The sequence below is a fragment of the Muscardinus avellanarius genome (assembly GCF_963383645.1).
Source record: "Muscardinus avellanarius genome assembly, chromosome: 9".
Classification (NCBI taxonomy): domain Eukaryota; kingdom Metazoa; phylum Chordata; class Mammalia; order Rodentia; family Gliridae; genus Muscardinus; species Muscardinus avellanarius.
Genome location: NC_137795.1, coordinates 60,745,185 through 60,768,099, shown reverse-complemented (window position 1 = coordinate 60,768,099; position 22,915 = coordinate 60,745,185). Strand labels below are relative to the sequence as shown.

At 33.4% G+C, this 22,915-nt stretch overlaps 1 protein-coding gene across 1 annotated transcript in view; it reads right to left on the bottom strand.

The window, feature by feature from the left end:
* The window catches only part of ZNF804B (zinc finger protein 804B), a gene marked incomplete at both ends in the record, with an annotated part of 579,557 nt that overhangs the window by 5,563 nt on the left and 551,079 nt on the right, over positions 1–22,915 (bottom strand). Inside the window, one exon of the mRNA XM_080701193.1 lies at positions 4,408–4,538. Coding sequence (XP_080557319.1) covers positions 4,408–4,538 — 131 coding nt within the window. The remainder of the gene's footprint in view (positions 1–4,407; positions 4,539–22,915) is intronic.

The window sequence follows — 22,915 nt, the reverse complement described above, 5'->3', positions numbered from 1 at the left end:
TAGTATAATTTCATAATTTTCCTGTAACCTACATAAATATATTTTATATGTAATGTATATAATATATTTCTGTATGTTATTTATTTTTTTATTTAGTGAAACACAGAACATTGCTACAGGTTGGTTTCTTTTTGTTAATTTTTCAGATTACTTAGATACTTTCAATTCAGCTTCCTTCAGCTCAAATACATTTTATTCTGCAGTGTTTCTTATTATTACTTCATTCCTGTCCCTTTTTTTTTACTAGACTTTGTTAAAGATATTCTGGATAAAACCTTTAGGTCTTATTATTTATTTCAGTACTTTGCTATCTTTAGTCTTTTGTTATATTTCAAAGAGAATTTTTTTTGTATTTAATTTCTACTTTACTGACTCCAATCCTTTTTTTTTTTTTACAATATTGCAATCTGTTGTTTACTATGCCCATATGGATTTTAACTAAAACAATAATTTTAGCCACCATTTAGTTTTCAATGATTTCAGATTGTTTCTTCTCATGAATTAATGGCTCTAGCTTTAGAGTTTGTGTTTCCTTGTATTGTGGAAAACTAAATTCAGATATTTTCTCCAACTATATTCTGTTCCTTATAAGTACTATTTCATAATGAAAACTTCCATCTTACAACAATAATCTCCTTTTTAGAAAAATTCTTTCATGATATTTAGGAAAAAAATTATAGGCATTTTTAATATGGGGGGAATTTAGAACATTCTAAGACAATGATGGGTCACTGAATATTTTTCTTGCATAAAGAAAATAAAAGGGTTTAAAACAGTATTATTAGACTTTTAAAATATCTTCAGACTAGAAATAGAAGGATGAGGTTCAGAAACAGCTGCAACCCTGAACTTGGACTTGGTACCAAAGAGACTCTTCCACGTTGGCAGCCACACTTTGAAACATATAGGAACTATACTTCTGAATTAAGTTATCTTCTCCAGCAATTTAAGTCAATCTGATATTATTAGTATTACACTAAGCAGAAACTATTTTGGAAATCTACTATATAGGTATTAATGTTTTTTCTCTTTCGAATTCCATTATGAAACATAACTTTACTATGTATATATTATATTTTAAATATCATTTTCCTTAATATTTTTCTCATTATCTTGGCATTGTTTTATGCATTTTCTTGCTTTGATTTATGTTAATCTAAGTGTCTTTTTCTGTATTGCCTTTTTATTTTGCTATTTATTTCTCTAATGTGCAAGTTTCTTTCTTTTACGTTCTTTTAGCTATTTTTAAGCCATTTTTACTTTATTGTTTCTGTATTATATTTTGCTCTTAGATTCTGGTCCTTAATCTTGTCCTCATTTTATAATCCAATCTGCATTTATTATTACAGTTTTCATAATTTTTAATATTTTATCTTCCATGTTAATCTTCCATATCTTTATTTTTCTACTTTAAACTTTTCATCTCATTGCTTTATAGACTTGAAATTTCTTCATATGAAATCAAATTTATTTTTATTATTTTGGAAAATTCTAATTTTCTAGCCTTATTAAAAAATTCTATTAGAAGTTTAATATGTTTATGCATTATAACATTACAGCTTTATTGAGATATAATTTCTAAATAAAAATTATAATTTTTCTAAGAGTATGACATCCCGATGTAAAATATGTATACACTGTGAAATTATTACAACAAACTTAACTATCACCAAGTGTAATTACTATTGTGTGTATAGGGAGTAAAGACATAGGATACACTCTCAGCAAATTTAAACCAATCAAGATATTATTAAATATGCTCACCAGGGTACTAGACTCCAAGCACTTATATGTGAAAGTTGTGTACTTTGGCCAATATATGCCCATTTACATTACCCTTCAGGTCCTGGTAATTCCCATTCTACTCTTTGTAAAACTTTAATTTTTATAGGTATTATCTCACTTTTTATTCCGTTCTCTTTAGAACATTTTTTTAGTTTCTTCCTATGTGTTTTTTTACCTAATTAATTTTACTCATAATAGCCAGTAAGATAGTAACAATACAATTAATTCTTTAATTCTTATTGATGGGTAGTCCATTCTAACAGTTCACTTAAAATACTGTTACTAAACAACTTAACACATATGCAACTTAATTCTTCCTTACTTACAAAGTATACTTTCCAAACAGGAAAGAAAATATATTAAAACAACAAGATTTTCTAATGTCTCACACTATCCAAGTCTTATAAAAGCCACTTCACAGTCTCAGAATTAGGGGCTATTAGACTTACACAGACTAGTAGTACACATGCAGAGAGTGAATATCCCCCACGTAATAGGTCGTCTTGCTGAGGGTCCTGGTTGAATAGAATTATCCAAGAAATGGCCAAAATCACTGCCCTACATAAGACCCATTACCAGTTTTCTGCCATCATTTGCCCATCAGTCTGATTCTAATATTTTTACCACCAGTAAATGTGCCTCTCCTCTCCACAGAATCATAAAAGAATCTTGATATCCTCATCATCCTACTCAGAAGCACTCATTATGAGAAAAAAGAACAAAGAAATGTTTGGGAAAGAGATCATGTGAATGATATTTTTCTTTTTCAATTATTTTTAACTTTCATCAATTCAGTTGCCCAAATGAAAGTACGTAATAATTTTATTAAGTGACTTCCCTCAGGTCATAAGACTATTTGAGTAGACAGAAAAAGTAGGTGGTAAGTAATAGAAAAGAATAAATCTTCTTAGTTTCAAGTTCTGTATCTAGAAAGTTGAGCATTTGTCTTTTGCTTAAGAGTATGGATAACCTGTGACCTACAGAGCCTGCCTACTCTACAAGGAGAGATATGAATAGGTTTGTTTTTGTTTAATAAATTCAGTTTCTAGAAAAACACTTGAATGTTAATAGAGTGGATCTTTTAATTTGGAGGACTCTTAATGGGTAGCTCTGGCAAACTTAGAAATTTAAATAAAAGCACCATCATCATTACCAACAACATCACCCATGCCTAGTCTTGTCTTCATCACTGCCAACATCATCAAGGGTTCTTTGATCCTTTGTTATTTTTCTTAGAGCAAACTATAAAATGTGTGAGTAGAAATGTGACAAAACAACAAAAATTATATTTGTTCAGGTATCTCAGGTTTGCTGAGGAACCAGAAAAATCTTGCCTGTCCTAAGAGCAACCATCTTCAGGATATATTTCTATGATGATGTTTGCATGGTTTATTGTGATATGACTTATCTCATCTTAAATTCATTATGCATGCATCAACATATTCCTGAATTTTTTTTTTCTGCATCCTACCATAACAAGCACAGGACTTACTAATATCTTCCTGGCATGCTTAAATAACATACTGAAATTTTCTTATTATATTGATTGGTGAAAAGCTCAGCAACAAATGAGTTTGATGCCTCTATGATTGTATTTGTCCCCAGAGCATGTATTTTCTATTAATCTCATTTTTGGATACATTTCAATTGTATTTTATTTTTCATTTAAATTAAATTTAATTTCTCATTTACTTTTAATGTGACTATCTTTCATGTGTTCTAATAAGCTAACTAAATTACTGTATGAGTTAAATATAAATATATGTAATAAGCTTAATATTATTTTTACTCATAATTGAACCTAAAAATATTTCCTAAGAATTACACTCAAGTTTGATATTCTGTGGAATTATAATTAAGTCACTCACTTCTTTTATTGTTACTTTTCTTTTAATCAACTGGGGTTTGAATTCTGGCACAGAGCTATAAATTTCACAATTCACCAGGTTGCTGTAACTATATTAATTAGCTACATTACTGTTATACATTATGATTCATATGAACACAAACCACAATCTGCAAATTTAATTACATTCCAGGTAACAACTTTGAAACATTCAGTGGTTCCAAGCCTTTGTAAAGCTGCTATTTTTCAGCTACAAAAATTTATTAGTGTAATGCTTGTTATAATTATCAATTTAAATGGCACTGTGTGGTAAATTTAACTGCATTAATTACATCTTGTTTGTCAGCTAGACAATGATAATGCCATTTATTCTAGACTCATTTGTGTACAGGGGAAAGTACAAGAGATGCATTCTTGTAAATAGTCCACAAGATGGATTCACATTTACGGTTTTAAAAATTTTTATCCAACCTTAAATAAATTACGGAGGAACTGTGTTATTTAAGTTAACTGAAGAGAATATACACTAGTATATTAGAATCACTCTTGGATAATTTCATTAACGGGTACATGAAATTAACAATAGCTTGAAGAAAAAGAATAGATGGCAAAAGCAGTTTACAAACCTTTAACTATTGCAAATATTTGCCCTCAGACATAGTTGTTGACTAATCATAACTTTGCAATGTTTAGCACAAGCTGAATAAATTTATCATTGAAATTTTCCCAGAGATTGAAAAAAGTTCTGAACCATCTTAGATCCTCCTGATTCTTACCATTCAGATTGCTGCCTTAACTCAGCCAGCTGATGAAGTCGCTTAAGTGCTTTCTCTTGTTTCTTTTCATCTTTCCACGACTTGGAAGCTACATTTCGAGCAAATTCCCGTTGCTTTAATTCTTTCAGTCTCTGTAGAAAAAAAAACATTTAAAAAAACCATAAATAAGTAATATATTCTTTTCTATCCAGAGGTGGCTTTCAGGATAGGGAGTACAAAAGCCTCTCCATCGATGGCATTTTCTGCTCAAGATAAATTTAGTAGATAAATATAGTTGTCAACTAGATTATTTTTCAAAACTTGCCACAACCACTGCAGAAATGTGCTGCAAAGCTAGACCCCAGTCCTTGCTGGGATTATTTTGGCTACACAGCTGCAGTCACCTGTGTGACTGCACAAATGGGATAAATGTGCAATGTGTGAAGAAATAAGAAGGAAAAGGAGATTATAGGATGTACTTTCCTTCACTTATCTGCCCCAGTCCTCAACTGTAAAGAAATGACTCATTAAATAGAGTGGAATTAACTCTTTTTTTTAATGTGTTGTTTCTGTTATTATGAAGTATTTAACTTGAAGCTGTAAATGTAATTTAAAAATAATTTTAGGTGGAGATATGTATAAATTTCTATATTTTATCTAGAATGACAAAAGAAGGACAGAATCTTAACCTCAGAATAGAGGCTTGGTTTGGCTTCATTCAAAATAAGCTATTGCTTATTTTACCTAATCTTTCCTCTAAAACAAATGAGTTACATGCAGATTGGATGCTGCTCATTACCTGCTTGGATTTCTACTTTAGAACTGCCACTAAGCAAAACTAATGATATTGAATGAATTGAGAAAGATCCATGACCCAATGGGAATGTTGAAGTTTGGAGCTTAATCCTAAATTGGGAATATATTTGAGAATTAGCCCCTTTTAACCCCCACAAAGTGATTTTAAGCAGTCTAAACACTGTATCTGATTAATTTAATTTAATTTCCCAAATTGAATATAAAGGATGTTCTCCGGGTATGGAAAAAGTACAAAGGTATCAATAATTCTGGAGGAGACTGTTTTGCACCAGTAAAGCAAGGGTCAAACTCTTCAATGATCATTAACTTCATTCTTGAAGGGAACATGCTCATGAGAGATGGTGACCAGATAACTAAATCTAAGTTATGTATCTGGAGAATCAGGCAGAGCAGCTTTACAAAGACAGGATATTCTGAGCACAAAGAACAAGAGAGTCACAAAACTAGAAATAGCCAGAGGGGGTATGGAGGATTCAACCTGAATTCAAATATTTTTATAAATACTTCAGATCTTTATAAAAGATAGAAAAGTTCAAGAAATAAATTTGTGCCCCATATGTTATCAGAAAAAAAAAGAAGTCAGTAGTTTTCAAGAGGTGATAAATGGCAAAGGATCTAATTTCTTGTATGTTAGTCTCTACTGTCCTTATTGTGGGGCAGAGCAATGTATAAGTAAATTATTTCTCCTTCAGGGGACACAGGCAAGGTAGAAGTTACTTTATCAAGATACTGTTGTTTCTTAATAGAAGTATATACAACATGCTTTAGAAGCATAAAGGAATAATTAAGAGATCTGTTGTGTTGAAAGAGTAGGCAACATTAAAATATTTTTAAGGAACAGAGAAACCTGGAGATTTTACTTTTACTTTTACATCTTGCCAAATTTGGCTTCGCCAGTCTTTAGTGTTCAAGGTAACAAAGAACAAAACCCCAGAGAACAGCTACAAGTTTTTAGTCCTGATCAATGTATGTCTGTGAAGAAAATACTTCAGGCCAACAAAGGAACCACGTGAAAACAAAACAAAACAAACAATTTCTAGCATCTATTTAAGGCCCAAATAATGCTTGTTCTCACCAATACAACTAATAAAGTTTATAGGATATTGAGCAGAGAATTCAGGGAAGTCTGCTTCAGTAGAGAATAATTAGCAGTCTATTGGGCACTACTTTGTACTTGCCTAACAAATTATAAAAGTAAGAAATAATAGAATAAAGCCAGATGTGGTGGTACACACTTGTAATCCCAGTACTTGGGAGGCTGAAAGAGGAGGATCACAGGTTCATGACAAGCCTCAGCTACTTAGTGAGGCCCTCTGCAATTTAGTGAGAACCTGTTTCCAAATTAAGAATTAAAAATAGGGCTGGAGTTGTAGCTTAGAAGTAGAACACCTCTGGGTTCAATCCCTAGTACTGCAAAAAAAAAAAAAAAAAAAGGAAGAAAGAAAAGAAAGAAAGAAAGAAAGAAAGAAAGAAAAAGAAAGACTGATTCCACATAACCTAGCTCAATATCAGAAGCAAATTCTAGAATATTTATAGGAATATGAAAAATGTGAGAACATAGTGGAGAAATGCCTTTAAATTTCTGAAAAAGAAATGTCAAAACAAAATTCTCCACTAAGTGAAAATATCTTTTTTGAAAAAGAAAAGGAAATAAAGATATTCTAAGACAGCAAAACTCAGAAGAATTCATCACCTGTACACCTGCATGATAAGAAATGTTAATGAATAGCATCAGAAAAGGAAAAAATAATATCAGTTAGAAATATATGTTTACAAAAAAGTATGAAAAACCGGGATTGAGGATATAGTTCAGTAACAGAGTATTTGCCTTGCACACTCAAGACATTGAATAAACAGCATTAATCCTGGGGTTGGTTGGAGGGGATAGTACAGTCAAAATATTTTTATGTTATACATGAAGTTGTGTAATAAAAATTGAATATAGACTGTACTATGTTATAAAATTATGCTATAAACATAGCAATTATTAAAATGATAAAATATCTTAGGCATTAGGACAATATCTAGATGGAAATTATTAAATATATGCCATTCAAGGGAAGAAAGAAGGAAGGTAAAATAAATAGGGGTTACCAGAGGCAAAGGAGAGTACGGGAGGGGCAAGGATGAGGACATGCTGGTCACTGAGTACCAAGGTACAATTATATACCAGCAGAAAATTCTGGTGTGCTATTGTACAACAGAGTGACCATAAATAACATTATTATACTGTATATTTCAAAAATCTAGAAGAAAGAATTTTGAAATCTTTTTCATATGTGGATAATTCAATGGAAGTGATTTTCTTATCAATTCTTCCTGTTCACCCCACCCCCATCTTCTGCTTAACATCCTCCATTGCTCCACTGAAATTTCTCATCCATTATCTAAAGCTCTTTTCCCATCCCCATTACTCCCTAGCTTCTCCATAAAAAAAAGAAAACACATGACCCTTCAGTTTCTGTAACTGGCTAATATCACTTAACACAATATTCTCCAAGAACATCCATTTTCCTGCAAAATGACATTATTTTGTTCTTTATTGCTGAGTAGAATTCCATTGTGTCTGTATCTTAAAGGTTTATAATCCACTCATCTGTTGATGGACACCTAGGTTGGTTCAATAATCTGGCTATTATTAATTGTGCTACTATAAACATGGATATGCATGTATTACCATAATTTTCTGATTTCAGTACCTTTGGAAAGATACTTAGGAGTCGTATAGCTGGATCACATGGTGGGTCCATTCTCAATTTTCTGAGGAATCTCTATAGTGATCTCCATAGCAGTATACTAATTTGCAATTCCACCAACATTTTAGAAGAGTTCCAATTTCACTACATCCTCACCAAAATTTATTGCTGTTTGACTTCTTGATGATTGCCACTCTGATTTGGTTAGATGGAATATCACTGTAGTATTTTTTTTCATTTTTGCATCTCCCTGATTACTAATGATGCTTAATATTTTTATGTATTTATTGGACATTTGTATTTCTTCTTTTGTGAAATATTTATTTAGTTAGTTCAATCACCTACTTATTGATTGGGTTACATTTTTAATGAGAAATCTTTTAAATACTTTGTATATTTTAAATATTATTCCTCCATCATAGGAATAGCTGGCAAAGATCTCTCATTTTGTAGGCTCTCTGTTTTGACTCTTGATATTTTTCTTTGATAATTAAAAACATTTTACTTTAATGATGTCCCACTTATTAATTCATATTTTAGTTTACTGAGCTTTGGTGGTCCTATTGAGAATATTTCTACGTACCTATATGTTAGAGTGTTGGACCTATGCCCTATTCTACTAATATAAAGTTTCTCTTAAAATGGCATTGAAAAACTGATAGAAAATTTTGTAGAAAAATAAAATTAAATCTCTATTTTCACCCTGCACAAAAAAGTCAACTTGAGATGGATTAAGAGTCATCTATTCGAATCTTGTGTTTTTATATATTCTTTTATTTCCTATATTGTACCTTATGTTCAATTAAGGCCATCAGAAGAATTCTTCATCTCTAATAGATTTTTATTCTCTAGAATTTCTGTCATGCTGGTTTATAGTTTTACTCTTAAAATTATCTATCTTTTCATGGATATTGTTACTTTTTACTAAGTCCTATAACATTTTCTTCATTTTGTAAAAGCTCTTGGCCATTTCTGGATGTAGTTGCATGGACTAGTATAACTCTTGGAGATAAGTTGCACTTTTGTGATTTGGGTTTCACGTAATTTTGTTTTTACTAAAATCCAATATGGAATAGTAGAGAACAAGATAAATATATTTATATCCCCAAATAGGTATATCTCTTTTTCTGTCTGGCTTTAAGCATGGAGTGTTAAATTCAATGCTTCAGTCTTTACACAGCTCACTTGTGTATGGCCAGGACTCTACAATTACTTGTGTTCTCTAATGCTTCTGCAGGAGCTATATGCCTGCATCACAGCAGTGCTTTCACTCAGCACTCTTTTTCTACCCTAGAAGTATATTATTATTATTGCTCTCTCCTTGGAATAAGGGCTCATAGTATGTGCTGTGGGGTATTTCATGTCAATTTGTCTGTTCTGTTTTCAGACTTACTTGAGCTCTGTGCACCTATGACTTAGACATAAAATGAGAGGAGTGACTTTCTTAATGTTCTAATCTCTTCATCAGTAGTAGACACCTACCTTTTTGTACTCTGAAGTTTCCTGTGTGTGAAGGGTTTGCTGTTCTCTGAAGTATAAAGGTGTGTGTGTGTTTGACAATGTCAGTCTTCGTTATAAAAGACAGCCATTATTGGTAGTGAATGAGTTTATACATCAGTATTCATGCTAGACAAGAGGTTATATAAGCCAAGATTCTCTTTATACTGATAATAAAAATACCTTGTCTCCTTGTAACCATAAACTCTATTAAGTAAAAAACGTACATTCACCCTTTTGTATTTTACTGGTATTATTACTGATACTAATGCATTTAAAATGAAATTACTCTTATATAATTAAAGAAGAAAGAAGAGAAATAACACTTCACCACCTATAAGATTTTGCCCATCACTTTTGGCATGATATTTGTTTTTTGCCCTCTCTTCTTCCCGTACCAATTACTTTAACCACAATCTAATCCAAATCACAGTTTTGTTAAAGGGGAGGTTCACCAAATGATGGAAGTGGCTCAAAGAGAAAGATTTAATAGTCAGTAGAATTGACTGAATGTACAAAAGGTAGATTAGGGCTGCCCTTTTCTTTTAATTAACATAAATGGGGTTTATGATAATTATCAAAATTATCATATAATTATCACAAACCCCATTAGTTATCATAAATGAACAGTATCGTTGATCTTTTATCTAGGTCTTGGCATTTCAAATTGTTGTTGATCAAAATATGTTATGATTTTACTGAATCTGCTCTTGAATGCTTCCTTTAATGGTCTTCTCTTTAAATGAATTATTTTCTTAGTAGGAGAAAACATTTTCCAACTTAGAAACTTATGTTAAAGGAGTTTTACACATTCTAAGAGTTGAATTTATCCCCTGTTAAATTCTGAATTTGGAATCCTAAATCTCATGTTGAAAGTATGATTCACAATGCAGAAAGTTTTAGAGGTGGGGCTTTTAGGCAATGATTGGATTATGAGGATACTGACCTCTACAGTGGAGTAATCTATTTGATACATTTAGCCACTGATAGACAAATGTATAGCTGGGAGGTAGGACCTAACTGGAGAAAGCAAATTAGTGATTTCTAGACTGGGAAGGGCTTATCTTCTTCCCTGCCCTATCTATCTATCTATCTATCATCTATCTATCATTTATTTATCTACCTATCTATCTATCTCATCTCTATATCTGTCTGTTTCCTGGCTGCCATGACTGATTATCTTTTCTTTATGATCCCTTTCCTTTCTGCCATGGTATTCTGTCTCACCTCAGACCCACAGCAATGTAAGCAAACCACATATGCTACAATCCTCTGAAACCTTGAAACAAGATTTATTTTGGATCCTCTAACTAATTTTTGTCAAGTATTTTGTTAATGTTAATGAAAAGATGACTTACATCTTCCCTTTTCAAGCATGCTATGTTGGGGGTAATTGACAGAGTGCATGGATTGGTTGATTGAAAGAGAGTAGCTGAAGGTCTGCTGGGAGATTTTGGAGTTGGATATCAGCACAGAAAATATATATATATATATCTTGCTTAAACTTTGCTTCTACTTTTTCAGCAGATTTCTACTTTTTCAGATTTCTGCTAGTTCTCAGCAATTAGCTAAAACTATGAGCTCTTTTCTCTGGTCAAGCCATCTATTCTCTGTAGAATGTATCCTATCTCTTTATCACCTAGTTCTTTCTACCTTCTAGTCACTTAACCAGATGCTTTGCCTGAGTCCTCCTCCTCACTTTTATATCTTCTCTCAAAAAGATTGTTCTGGTTAACTGCTCATTAGAAAAAACCTTCTCTTGATTAGTTTATTTTCCTTGTATTTAGTTGTAGAGAAGGCAGGCTTTTATACATCAATATATCAAAGAAATTCACTCTCAATTCGCCATCTCCTAGTTTCTACTCATCACAAATTTTATACCATGGAAATATTTTCCACACCACTCCTTGGCTGAACACATTTCTTCTTAATGGCCAATGTATAATCCAGAGTGTAAGCATTTGTCTTTTACTCTATGCAAGATTAGGAATGCAGACTGAGTTTCTGTCCTAGACTGTTTAATGACTGTTTAATGACCCACTCTCAGGAAAAATGTAACACACAAGAAGACATATTTGGAGCCTCTTGGCTCAGACTTATTCTCTACTCCTGTGCTCAGGGCTCAGGGGTCAGGCTTTCTCAACATTCTTGAGCATTTATCAGTTCTTAGATTACCTCTCTGTATACTCTCTGGTGGAACCAAATAAAGTAAGTCTTTCCTGGCCCCTCTTTAAATGATCAAAGGATCATTACTTTAAACTCCTGCAGAGTCCAGTGTCCAGAATATGGAAGAGGTTCCCTTGTTTCTCAGTGTGATCCTTAGGCAGGCCTCTGTCTGTATCATATAGGGATCTTTTACAAATCCTCTGCTTACTCAAAATTCTGGAAAGTGTATTCACTGAAGATCATGTGAAGATAGTAGGTAGTGATAGGGTTTCTCCCACACTGTTCCATGATTCGTTTTTTATTTCATGAGGTTTTATTAAAATCACAGCTCTCTAATGGAATTGTCAAAATTTAGATTATCTAGAGTATCAAACTTGTTTTTGTGATGGTACAGGACATTTGTTGTGACCTTTTATGTTTTAAATTGAAGACACAGCTGACATTTTAAATTTTCTTCTTTTTTATGTATTGGTGTATATCCTGTTTATTATTACAATCTCCAAAAAGACTTAGAAATAATATCAGAGCCTGTGAAGTTATTAGAGGAGGGCAAAGGCTCAACACTCCACCATATAGTCACAGGCAGTAACTTTCTCAACAAGACCACCAAAGCACAGGAAATTAAAGCAAGAATTAACAAGTGGGATGGCATCAAACCAAGAAGTTTCTGCTCGTCAAAGGAAACCATTAAGAACCTAAAGAAAAGGCCTATAGAATGGGGGAATATCTTTACCAGCCACCACTCTGATAGATGGCAAATATCCAGACCATACAAAGAGCTCAAAAGACTATACACTGGCACAACAAATAACCCAATCAAGAGTTGGGGAACTTAAATGAATAGACACTTCACAAAAGAAGAGATACAAATGGCTAATAAATACATGAAAGGATGTTAAACATCATTAGCCCTAAGGGAGATGCAAATCAAAACTATGCTGAGATTCCATCTAACCCCAGTCAGAGTGGTAAGCATAAGGAAACCAAATAACAACAAATGCTGGTGAGGGTGTGGGGAAAGAGGAACTTTTTTACACTGTTGGTGGGAGTTTAAACTAGTTCAGCCACTATGGAGATCAGGGTGGAGATTCATTAGAAAACTGAGAATGGATCCCCCATATAATCCAGCTATACCACTCCTTGGTGTCTTTCCAAAGAGGTTGAAATCAGAAAACTACAGTAATATATGCATACCCATGTTCATAGCAGCACAATTTGTAATAGAGAAAATATGGAAACAACCTGGGTCCCCATCAACAGATGAGTTGATTGCAAAATTATTGAAAATACACATAATGGAATTCTACTCAGCTATAAAGAAAAACAAAACCTGGTAATTCGCAAGAAGATGGAAAGACCTGGAGATCAATATGTTAAGTGAGATCAGCCAAGCACAGAAGGAGAAGGGACATATGTTTTCTCTAATATGCCCCAACTAGGGAGTATTAGGAATACCAGAGAAACTCCAGATAATGGAGGGAAAACCTTAGCAAAGCTAGAATGGAATGGTAGGAAAGGAAGAAGGTTGAAGTTGATTAATGGAGGAGCTACATTCTAATATGTATAAAAGTATGAATGTATTATAATTAGTTGGGACACTCACTGAAGGTGTAGTTGGGGAGAGAGCACCAAGCACCGTCTGAATGTATGCCATTTTCAATATGATCCACATAAACATCAAAGACAAATTAACAAAAATAGAAACAAAAATGTTTTGTTCTCAAAACTTTTTTTGATAAATATTATTTGAATTGCTGGGCGTGGTGGTGCACACTTGTAATCCCCGCGCTTGGGAGGCAGAGACAGGAGGATCGCGCAGGTTCGAAGCCAGCCACTTGCTCTGGCTTAAGAGACCCTGTTTCTAAATAAAAATATAAAAATAGGTCTGGGAGTGTAGCCCAGAGGTAGAAGGGCTTCCAGGAACCCCAGTACCACCAAAAATTTTTTTTTTGAATTTTGTCACTAGATGTTAATATTATCCAAAGTAGATATTTTTTTCTCCAAGAATAAAAATTTAACTTTTTTGTTATATTTAGCAAAATGTACCATTGGAAATCTCAACTCTTCTTACCAAAAGGAAATCAATGGTAAATATTAAAAGGCTACATACTGAGAGACATGAATATAAGTTTTAGTGCATATGAGAGTTGATTTAGTATGGAAGAAGAATTTTTAGTTCTGGCATAATTTGCTTTTATTTTTCATCTGCATTTCTCTATACAAGCCTATTGCAAAGAGCAAGTTAATAAAAGCTATCATAGAAAAGCAACACAGCCTTACTAATTTATTTCAGTTTGCTGTCATTTAAAAGACTAAATTTCACCTCAACAATATTAAATAACTTGGCCAGTTGAGAACTTATTCAATGAAGAGGTTAAAAGATTGGATACCTAGTATTTATTACAGAGAAGTAAAGGGATGTGAAGTGGAAGACTTGTCTAGACATCTAGTTCATGTCCTTGCATTTTTTTTTAAAGAAACTTAAAAGAAATGACAAAGCAGATGGTCTTCAGAGTTCTAGAGAATGAATACTGGGCATAATCTTTTCTCAGATCAAAAGCAGTCCTATAAAGGACTGTTGTAGAGGTCAAGTTAAAGAAAATTTCATTTTCATGTAGCTTCTCTAGTTTTTTCAATGTGTTTGATTCTCAGTGGCAAGTGAAGTAAGCCTTATAGAGACATATTTGCTAAAATAATCTTATGAAATATTTGGAATTTAATATCTTCTTCATGGGTTTATTTTAAAAGCACAAACTAAGCAATCTTACTTCCCTACTTGCCAGCAAGAAGGTTTGGTTCGTGCATGGCAAGTGGAATTCAGCTGTGAATAAATAAATAAAGAAGAAAATTGATCAGGTCAGGAAGTCTGTATGTGTTTGGAATAGTAATACTCTTGATATTATTGCCTACCAGTCTGAACATGCATATGAACATCTGCCCACTCCAGTAACTGCTCCTTGTTCAACTGCACTGAAGCAGAATTCACGTGTGAAATGAGTCTACTCAAGTGTATCTACTTTTTCCCTTTCTTCAAATGGAATGACTCCTTTCATCTTTCTACTTTTTATCCAAAGATCCCAGGATAATTTACAAGCAGTAATGTTTTTCTTTACAGCAGAGTAAAACTCCAAGGCAAAAAATCAAAATTATTAACCACATTTTTAGAGATGAAGAATCAAACAAAGAGAAGGTTAAAGACTTGATCCACACCAAATGAGAGGAAAAAAAAAAACCACCAAAAACTGTGACTTAGAACTAGAATGTCCAGTCTTCATGGAACAAAAAAAGAAAATAGAAGTATTTCTATAGAATCTTATACATTTTAACAGTTTTATTTCATAAAATCAAAGATCTAACCAGTACTAAAATATTTTTATAGATTGGATATGGTCTTATCCAAATGATTTATAAGACATTTCTATATTATTAGCATTATCTATAACAGAAAGGGTTGTAATTTGAACAACAGTGAAAATAAGGTTTATTTAAGAATTAAATTATATTAAAAGCTTTTATTATTATCCCAGACATTTTTTTTTATAGAGAGAAATGGGAACTTCTACACTTCCTGCTTTTTTGGCATGCCATTATTTTATGTATCCTGATATCAGTTTTTAATATATTTTTACATACATTTTATGTATTCTGATATCAGTTACAACCACAGGACAGATGAATGAAAGCATCTCTGTTAAAGGCTTCTCATGTTAGAAGGTGTTCCTAGTTACGTGCCAACAAGACCAAGGACTTGAAGGAACCATTTATTTATTTATTTATTTATTTTTAAAATATCAGGAGAATTTATCATATTTCTTATGGGACATTTTGAAAAAAAATGCATTTGTACCAGGCTTTAAGAATTTAGAAAGGTAATCGTAATATAATCTTGTGGTAAACCTCTGCCCTCCAAGAAGATTGTGTGGTCCCTACCATGAAGCACTCTATCTGGAAAGTTATTACCTACTCTGCAGCATTAGTTCCCAGCTGTGAGACTCCTTCAGGAACACATCCTCCCTGTTCAATCATACACAGAACCTGACCTGCTGCACTCTGACCCAGCTTCCCAGCTGTTTCTTTAAGGGCAATTTTTTTTTTTTTGTATTCTTAGGATCTCATACAACTCAATATTATATTGATTTTTAAGAGCTCTTTCAATTTCTACTTCATCCTCCCACTCTTTTAAACCCTAGTTTAGGGTCAGCAATGCCTGCTGAGACTACTGCAGGCAGAAGTATTTAATCTGAACACACTTGCAAACTAGGAATCCTTAGTCCAAGGAAAGGGTTTTGAGGAAATAAATGTTTTGCACCAGGCTTCAAGAATTTAGAAGGGCCAGGCGTGGTGACACACACTTGTAATCCCCGCACTTGGGAGGCGAGACAAGAGGATCGCGCAGGTTGGAAGCCAGCCACCCTGGCTTAAGAGACCCTGTTTCCAAATAAAAAAGTATAACAATTGGTCTGGGAGTGTAGCCCGTAGGTAGAAGGGTTTCCAGGAGCCCCAATACCACCAAAAAAAAAAAAAAAAAAAAAAAAGAAGAAGAAGAATGTAGAAGGGAAACCTCAAAAGCGTACTATGGCAACCTTCTGCTCTTTAAGAAGACATTTCCTCCACATTCTTCCTAAATGGTATTCTAAAATATAACTGTCTTTGAGGAATAAAAAGTATTAAAACAGAGACAGGAATAGAAACCGGAACTTAATAAAATGAGATTCCAATGTGAAATTAAATTTTGGATCCTATTACTCTTAAACAATTTAGAGATGATATTTTAAAGATAAAGTTAGGATCAAGTTAGGCTATATATATCAGAAACTTGGCTTTAATGGCTTAACTAAATAAGGCTTTACTCTTTATGATTATTCTCTATTCAGGCACACCAAAGTAACCGCATCTTCTCTAAGGAGTTCATATCACAGTCTTTCAGTTTTCAGTTTCTTCCAACTTAAACATGCTGCTTTATCCTCAAGGTCACAATATATTTGAGAAATATTAGATATCAAAACCATATTTCAGGCAGGAAGAAAGGTAAGGGCTAAGGGAAAATGCTGGTTTGACCCGTTTTCTTTTTCTATTCTCCTCCTCCTCCTCCTCCTCCTCCTCCTCCTCCTCCTCCTCCTCCTCCTCCTCCTCCTCCTCCTCCTCCTCCATCTTCTTCTCCTTCTTGTACTAGTGTTTGATCACAGAGGCAGTCTATCTTTAAATTACACTCACAGATATTTTTATTTTCTATTTTGAAACAGGGAGTCATTAAGTTGATGAAGCTGGCCTGGATCTTGTGATTCTCTTGTCTCAGCCTTCCAAGTACTGGGATTACAGGTGTACACCACCATGCCCAGCTTCCTCACTATTAGTATTATTTAATCTTAAAAACACCCAGGCATGGTGGCACATGCTTCTAATCCCAGCATTTGGAAGATGAGACAGGAGGATCGTAGTTTGCCCACAGCCTCAGCTACTTAGTGAGGCTTTTTGCAACTCAGTGAGACCCTGTTTCAAAATAAAGATTAAAAATAGGGCTGGGGTGTAGTTTAGAGGTGGAATGCCCCTGGGTTCCATTCTCAGTACTGAAAAAAAAAAAAACATGAGTTTTCTGAAAGTTGAATGAAGACTTTCATTCTCATATAATTTGCTAGAGAGATGTCACTTATTATTGACATGTAAGCAAATAATTTGATAAATCCACATTTTTAGCTAGGTATATGGTCATCTTGCCATATAAACCCAGGTTTAGTCAGTAAGGAGAGAGGGTAAAATGAAAATTGAGTAAGGTACCAGTAGTGTCTGCCCTAATAAAGTTGATAAATGTTGCAAAAACCAAAAACAAAGCTTGCAGTTAGAGTTTGACCAAATTCACAGCTTCTTTTAGTTCTAAAATCCTCTCCAAATCTAAGTCACTGAGCTATAAAACAGAATATAAAACCTTTCCAGATCCACATCCTTTATTAAAAATTACAAATGATCTCAAAACATTTTTGAAATTGTTTTTCAAAAAAGCATTTTGTGTTACAAGTAGAAGACAGAAAACTAAGGAGCAGTGATCAAATCTGTACATTAACCTATTGTTTGTAAATTTAGTTATTGAAACTTAACTACTCCCCTTTCTTTCTTTCTTTCTTTCTTTCTTTCTTTCTTTCTTTCTTTCTTTCTTTCTTTCTTTCTCTCTCTCTCTCTCTCTTTCTTTCTTTCCTTTTTTCCTTCCTTCCACTTCTTTTTCTCCTAGGAATTGAACTCAACAGCATTCTACTTATGAGCTACACTCCACTTCTTTTTATTTATTTTTTTAACTTTCAAACAGGGTCTCTCTAAGTTGCTGAGGGTCTTGCTAAATTGTTGAGACTGACCTTTAACCTATGGTTCTTCTATCTCAGCCTCACAAGTACTGGGTCGTTTTACCACACCTGGCCTTAATCCTACTTTCAGGCTACATTAAAGAAGTGGTGTTCTTACAACTAAATGTATGAACTCTGAAGCCCCAAATCTTTACTGACTCTTTCAAGATAGTTATTGTTAGTTAAGGATAAGGGAAGTTATTAGTTCCACATGTGCACACCTCATAGAATATTTTTTCTAACGAAAAGAGCGAAACTAATGAAAAGGTATAAAACAGATGCTGGTAAAAGAAAGAGGTAATGATATTTAGAGGAAAATATCAGTTTTGCTTAACTAATAACATAGTAATAAATTTGTAGAACTACCAGGGTATCTGGGGAACAACTTAGAATTTCTGTTAGGAAGTTGACTCTGCTAATATTTCCATATTCCTGAAGGAGTCTAACTGAATGGAAATTGACTTTGTTAACAAAGCAAACCCTGAATATTCTCACTGATAAAACCCCACAAAGCTATTAAATACAGAACTAATTGTTCTGTATTGATTGAATCATCTCTATTTCAAGCATTTCACTAGCAATGCCCATGTAAAACAGCTGTAGGCAGATGTGAAATTCAAGATAGTTTCTAATAGCTTGTTTATTGCTTATCTTTGCATAAAGGTACTCCTGAGAAAAAATTAAAGTAAAATAAAATCTAACTAAGTCAGGAGTGTCTGGATATTGAAGTGTAAGGAGCATGGTTTTTATATATATTTTATTGGTGCATTAGAGTCTCACATCATAATGTAGATCATGTTGACAATGGCATATATTCACACAGTTCTTGGTGCCCCCTTCTCATTTCCTCCCTCCCAATACTGAATTCTGGCTAATAATAATATATGTTATTATATATATTATATATGTTATTATATATATTATATATGCCATATATGTATATATATGTTATTATATATATTATATATGTTATAATATATATTATATATATGCCATACACACATAAACACACACACACACACAACACACACACACACACACACACACACACACACACACACACACACACATATAGCATTCCCATTAACGAACTTCAGCCTTTTCCCTCTCCTACCTTTTCTTTCTGGCTTTGCTGAGGTTTCTCCTTCATTATCAGGAGTCCCTCTGATATCCCAAATACTCCCTAGTTCAAGCATATTAGAGAAAGTATATATCCCTTCTCTTTCTGTGCTTGGCCAATCTCATTTAACATAATGTTCTCTAGGTCTTTTCATCTTAAAATTATGAAATAATTGTGTTCTTCCTTATTGCTGAGTAGAATTCTATCGTATATATTTTCCATCATTTTGTAAACCATTCATCTGTTGGTGCATACCTGTATCAGTTCCATACTTTGGCTATTGTGAATCATGCTGCTATGAATGTGGGTGTGCATCTATTACTGTAGTTCTCAAATTTCAACCCCTCTGGAAAGATAACCAGTAGTGGTGTAGTGGTGTAGCTGGATCATATTGTCAGTACATTCCCAGTTTTCTAAGGAATCTCCACACTGATCTCCATAGCGCTGAACTAGTTTGCAATCCCACCAACAGTGTAAAAGAGTTCCTATTTCCCCATATCTTCACCAACATTTGTTGTTATTTGACTTCTTTATGATTTCCATTCTGATTGGGGTTAGATGGAATTTCAGCATAGTTTTGACTTGCATCTCCCTGATGGCTAATGATGAATATTTTTTAAATATATCTATTGGCCATTTGTGTCTCTTCTTTTGTGAATTGTTTATTCAGTTCAATTGCCCATTTCTTTTCTTTTTCTTTTTCTTTTTTTTTTTGTTGTTTTTTGTTTTTTGTTTTTTGCTGTACTGCGGATAGAACCCAGGGGCATTTTATCTTCAAGCTACAGCCCCAATCCTATTTTTTATTTTTTATTTTGAAACAGGGTCTCACTGAGTTGCAAAGGGCCTCACTAAGAAGCTGAGGCTGTCCGCGAACCATGATCCTCCTGTCTCAGTCTCTCAAATGATGGGATTACAAGCATACACCACCATACCCAGCTCTTGCCCATTTTTTGATTGGGTTATTTGCTTTGCTAGTGCAAAGTCTTTTGAGCTCTTTGTATATTCTGGATAGTAACCCTTTATCAGAGAGATAACTGGTAAAGATTCTCATTCTATTGGCTTTCTTTTTAGATTTTTTGATGATTTTCTTTGATGAGCAGAAACTTTTTAGTTTGATGCCACCCTACTTATTTAGCGTACTGTGGGAAACACATGCCATATATCTCATTGCTAAATGTAAAAATAGGAAACTAATGTTTTACCTGGGTATATACTTGAAAAAAGATATTGGGCTTGGCTATGAAAACATTTTTTTAATTTACTTTTCATTTCTCTTTGCTGTTAATAAACTGGAATATGAGTATAGTAAATATATTTTTATATTTACCACTTTAGATTTTATAAAAACACATTTTACCATATTTGCATCAGTTATTTTCTCAATAATTAATGATTCTTGATGAGCAAATAATTTTTTGCAAATCTATTATTCATAAAATTAAAATTATGAACAAAACCTACCAAAAACCATAGCTCTTACTGCTCAAAAATATTATTTTATTATTTTTGATTTTATTATTTTTATTTTTATGTGGATCATATTGAAAATGGCATACATTCAGACAGTGCTTGGTGCCCTCATCCCCCTGCCTCTTCTTTCCCCCTCTCCCAGCAATGAGTGTTCAGGCTGACCATGCTACATTCATACTTTTACACATATTCAAATGTAGCTCCTCCATTATTCAAACTCAGGCTTCTTTCTTTCCTATCCTTTCATTCTATCTTTGCTGAGGTTTCTCCTTCATTTTCTGGATTCCCTCTGATATTCTTAATAATTCCTAGTTTGGGGATATTAGAGAAAACATATATCCCTTCTCTTTCTGTTCTTGGCTAATCTCACTTAACATAATGTTCTCCAGATCTTTTCATTTTCTTGCTAATGGTGTGGTTTTATTCTTTTTTATTGCTGAGTAGAATTCTATTGAGTGCATTTCTTCTAATTTTGCAATCAATTCATCTGTTGATGGAGACCTAGGTTGGTTTCATATTTTGGCTATAACAAATTGTGCTGCTATGAACATGGGTATGCATATGTTACTGTAGTTCTCTGTTTTCAACTTCTTTGGAAAGATACTCAGAAGTGATGTAGCCGGATCATATTGTCAGTACATTCCCAGTTTTATAAGGAATCTCACACTGATCTCTGTAGCTGAACTAGCAGTGTAAAAAAAGTTCCTCTTTCCCCACATCCTCACCAGCACTTGTTGTTATTTATTTATGCTTGCCACTCTGACTGGGATTAGATGGAATCTCAGCATAGTTTTGATTCACATCTCCCTGATCGCTAATGACATTGAAGATCTTTTTATGTATCTATTGGCCATTTATATTTCTTCATTTGTGAAATGTCTATTCAATTCAGTTGCCCATCTCTTGATTGGGTTATTTGTTTTGCCAGTGTAGAGTCTTTTGTGCTCTTTGTATATTTTGGATATTTGCCATCTATCAGAATGGTGGCTGGTAAAGATCTTCTCCCATTCTATAGGCTTTCTCTTTAGGTTCTTAATGGTTTCCTTTGATGAGCAGAAACTTCTTGGTTTGATGCCATCCCACTTGTTAATTCTTGCTTTAATTTTTTGTGCTTTGGTGGTCTTGTTGAGAAAGTTACTGCCTGTGACTATATGGTGGAGTGTTGACCCTTTGCCCTCCTCTAATAACTTCACAGGCTCTGGTCTAATTTCTAAATCTGATTCATCTCGAGTTGGTTCCTGTGGTGAGAGGTAAGTATTTAGTCCCATCTTTCTATGAATGGATAGCCAGTTCTCCTAGCAACCTTTGTTGAAAAGGCTATCTTTTCTCCAATGAATGAGTTTGGCCTCTTTGTCAAAGATTAATTGACTATATATGTGTAACTTTGTTTCTGTATCTTGTATTCTGTTCTACTGGTCAGTATACATGTTGTTGTGCCAATACCATGCTGATTTTACTACTATTGCTCTGTAGTATAATTTGAAGTCAGGTATTGTGATGCCTCCTCCATAGATCTTATTGCTGAGAATTCCTTTGGCTATTCTGGGCATTCTCTTTCTCCATAAAAAGTTCATGACTGATTTTTCTAGGTCTAGGAAGAATGTCATTGGTATTTTGATAGAAATTGCATTGAATCTATAGATCACTTTGTCAGAATAGCCATTTTGATGATATTTATTCTGCCTATCCATGAGCAAGGGAGATTTTTCTATCTACCAAGGTCTTCTTCTATTTCTTTTTTTAATGTTTATATTTTTATTGTAGAGGTCTTTTACATCCTTGGTTAGGTTTATTCCTAGGTATTTTATTGTTTTTGAGGTTATAGTGAATGGAATTCGCTTCTTAATTTCTTTCATTGTGAATTTATTGTTGGCATAGAGAAAATAAACTGATTTTTTTAGATTTATTTTGTATCTTCCAACTTTGTTAAATTGGTTAATCAGCTCCTGTAGTCTTTTGGTTGAGTTCTTAGGGTATTTTAGATAAAGGATAATGTCATATGCAAACAAGGGTAGTTTTAATTTCTCTCTTCCTGTTTGAATTCCTTTGATATCCTTCTCTTGTCTTATTGCTGTGGCAAGAATCTCAAGGAGTGGTGATAGTGGGCATCCTTGACTTGTTTCTAATGTTAGATCAAATACTTGCAGCTTCTCTCCATTTAATATGATGTTGGCTTTGGGTTTATTGTATACTACCTTAATTATATTAAAATATGTTCCTTCTATTACAATTTCTGGAGTGTTTTTATCATGAATGGGTATTAGATTTTGGATTTTGTCAAATGTTTTTTCAGCATCTATTGATATAATCATGTAATCTTTGTTCTCAGTTCTATTTATTTGGAGAATAATGTGTATTAATTTGCATGTTGAACCATCCTTGTTTTTCTGGGATGAAACCAACTTCATGGTCATGGTGTACAATTCTCTTGA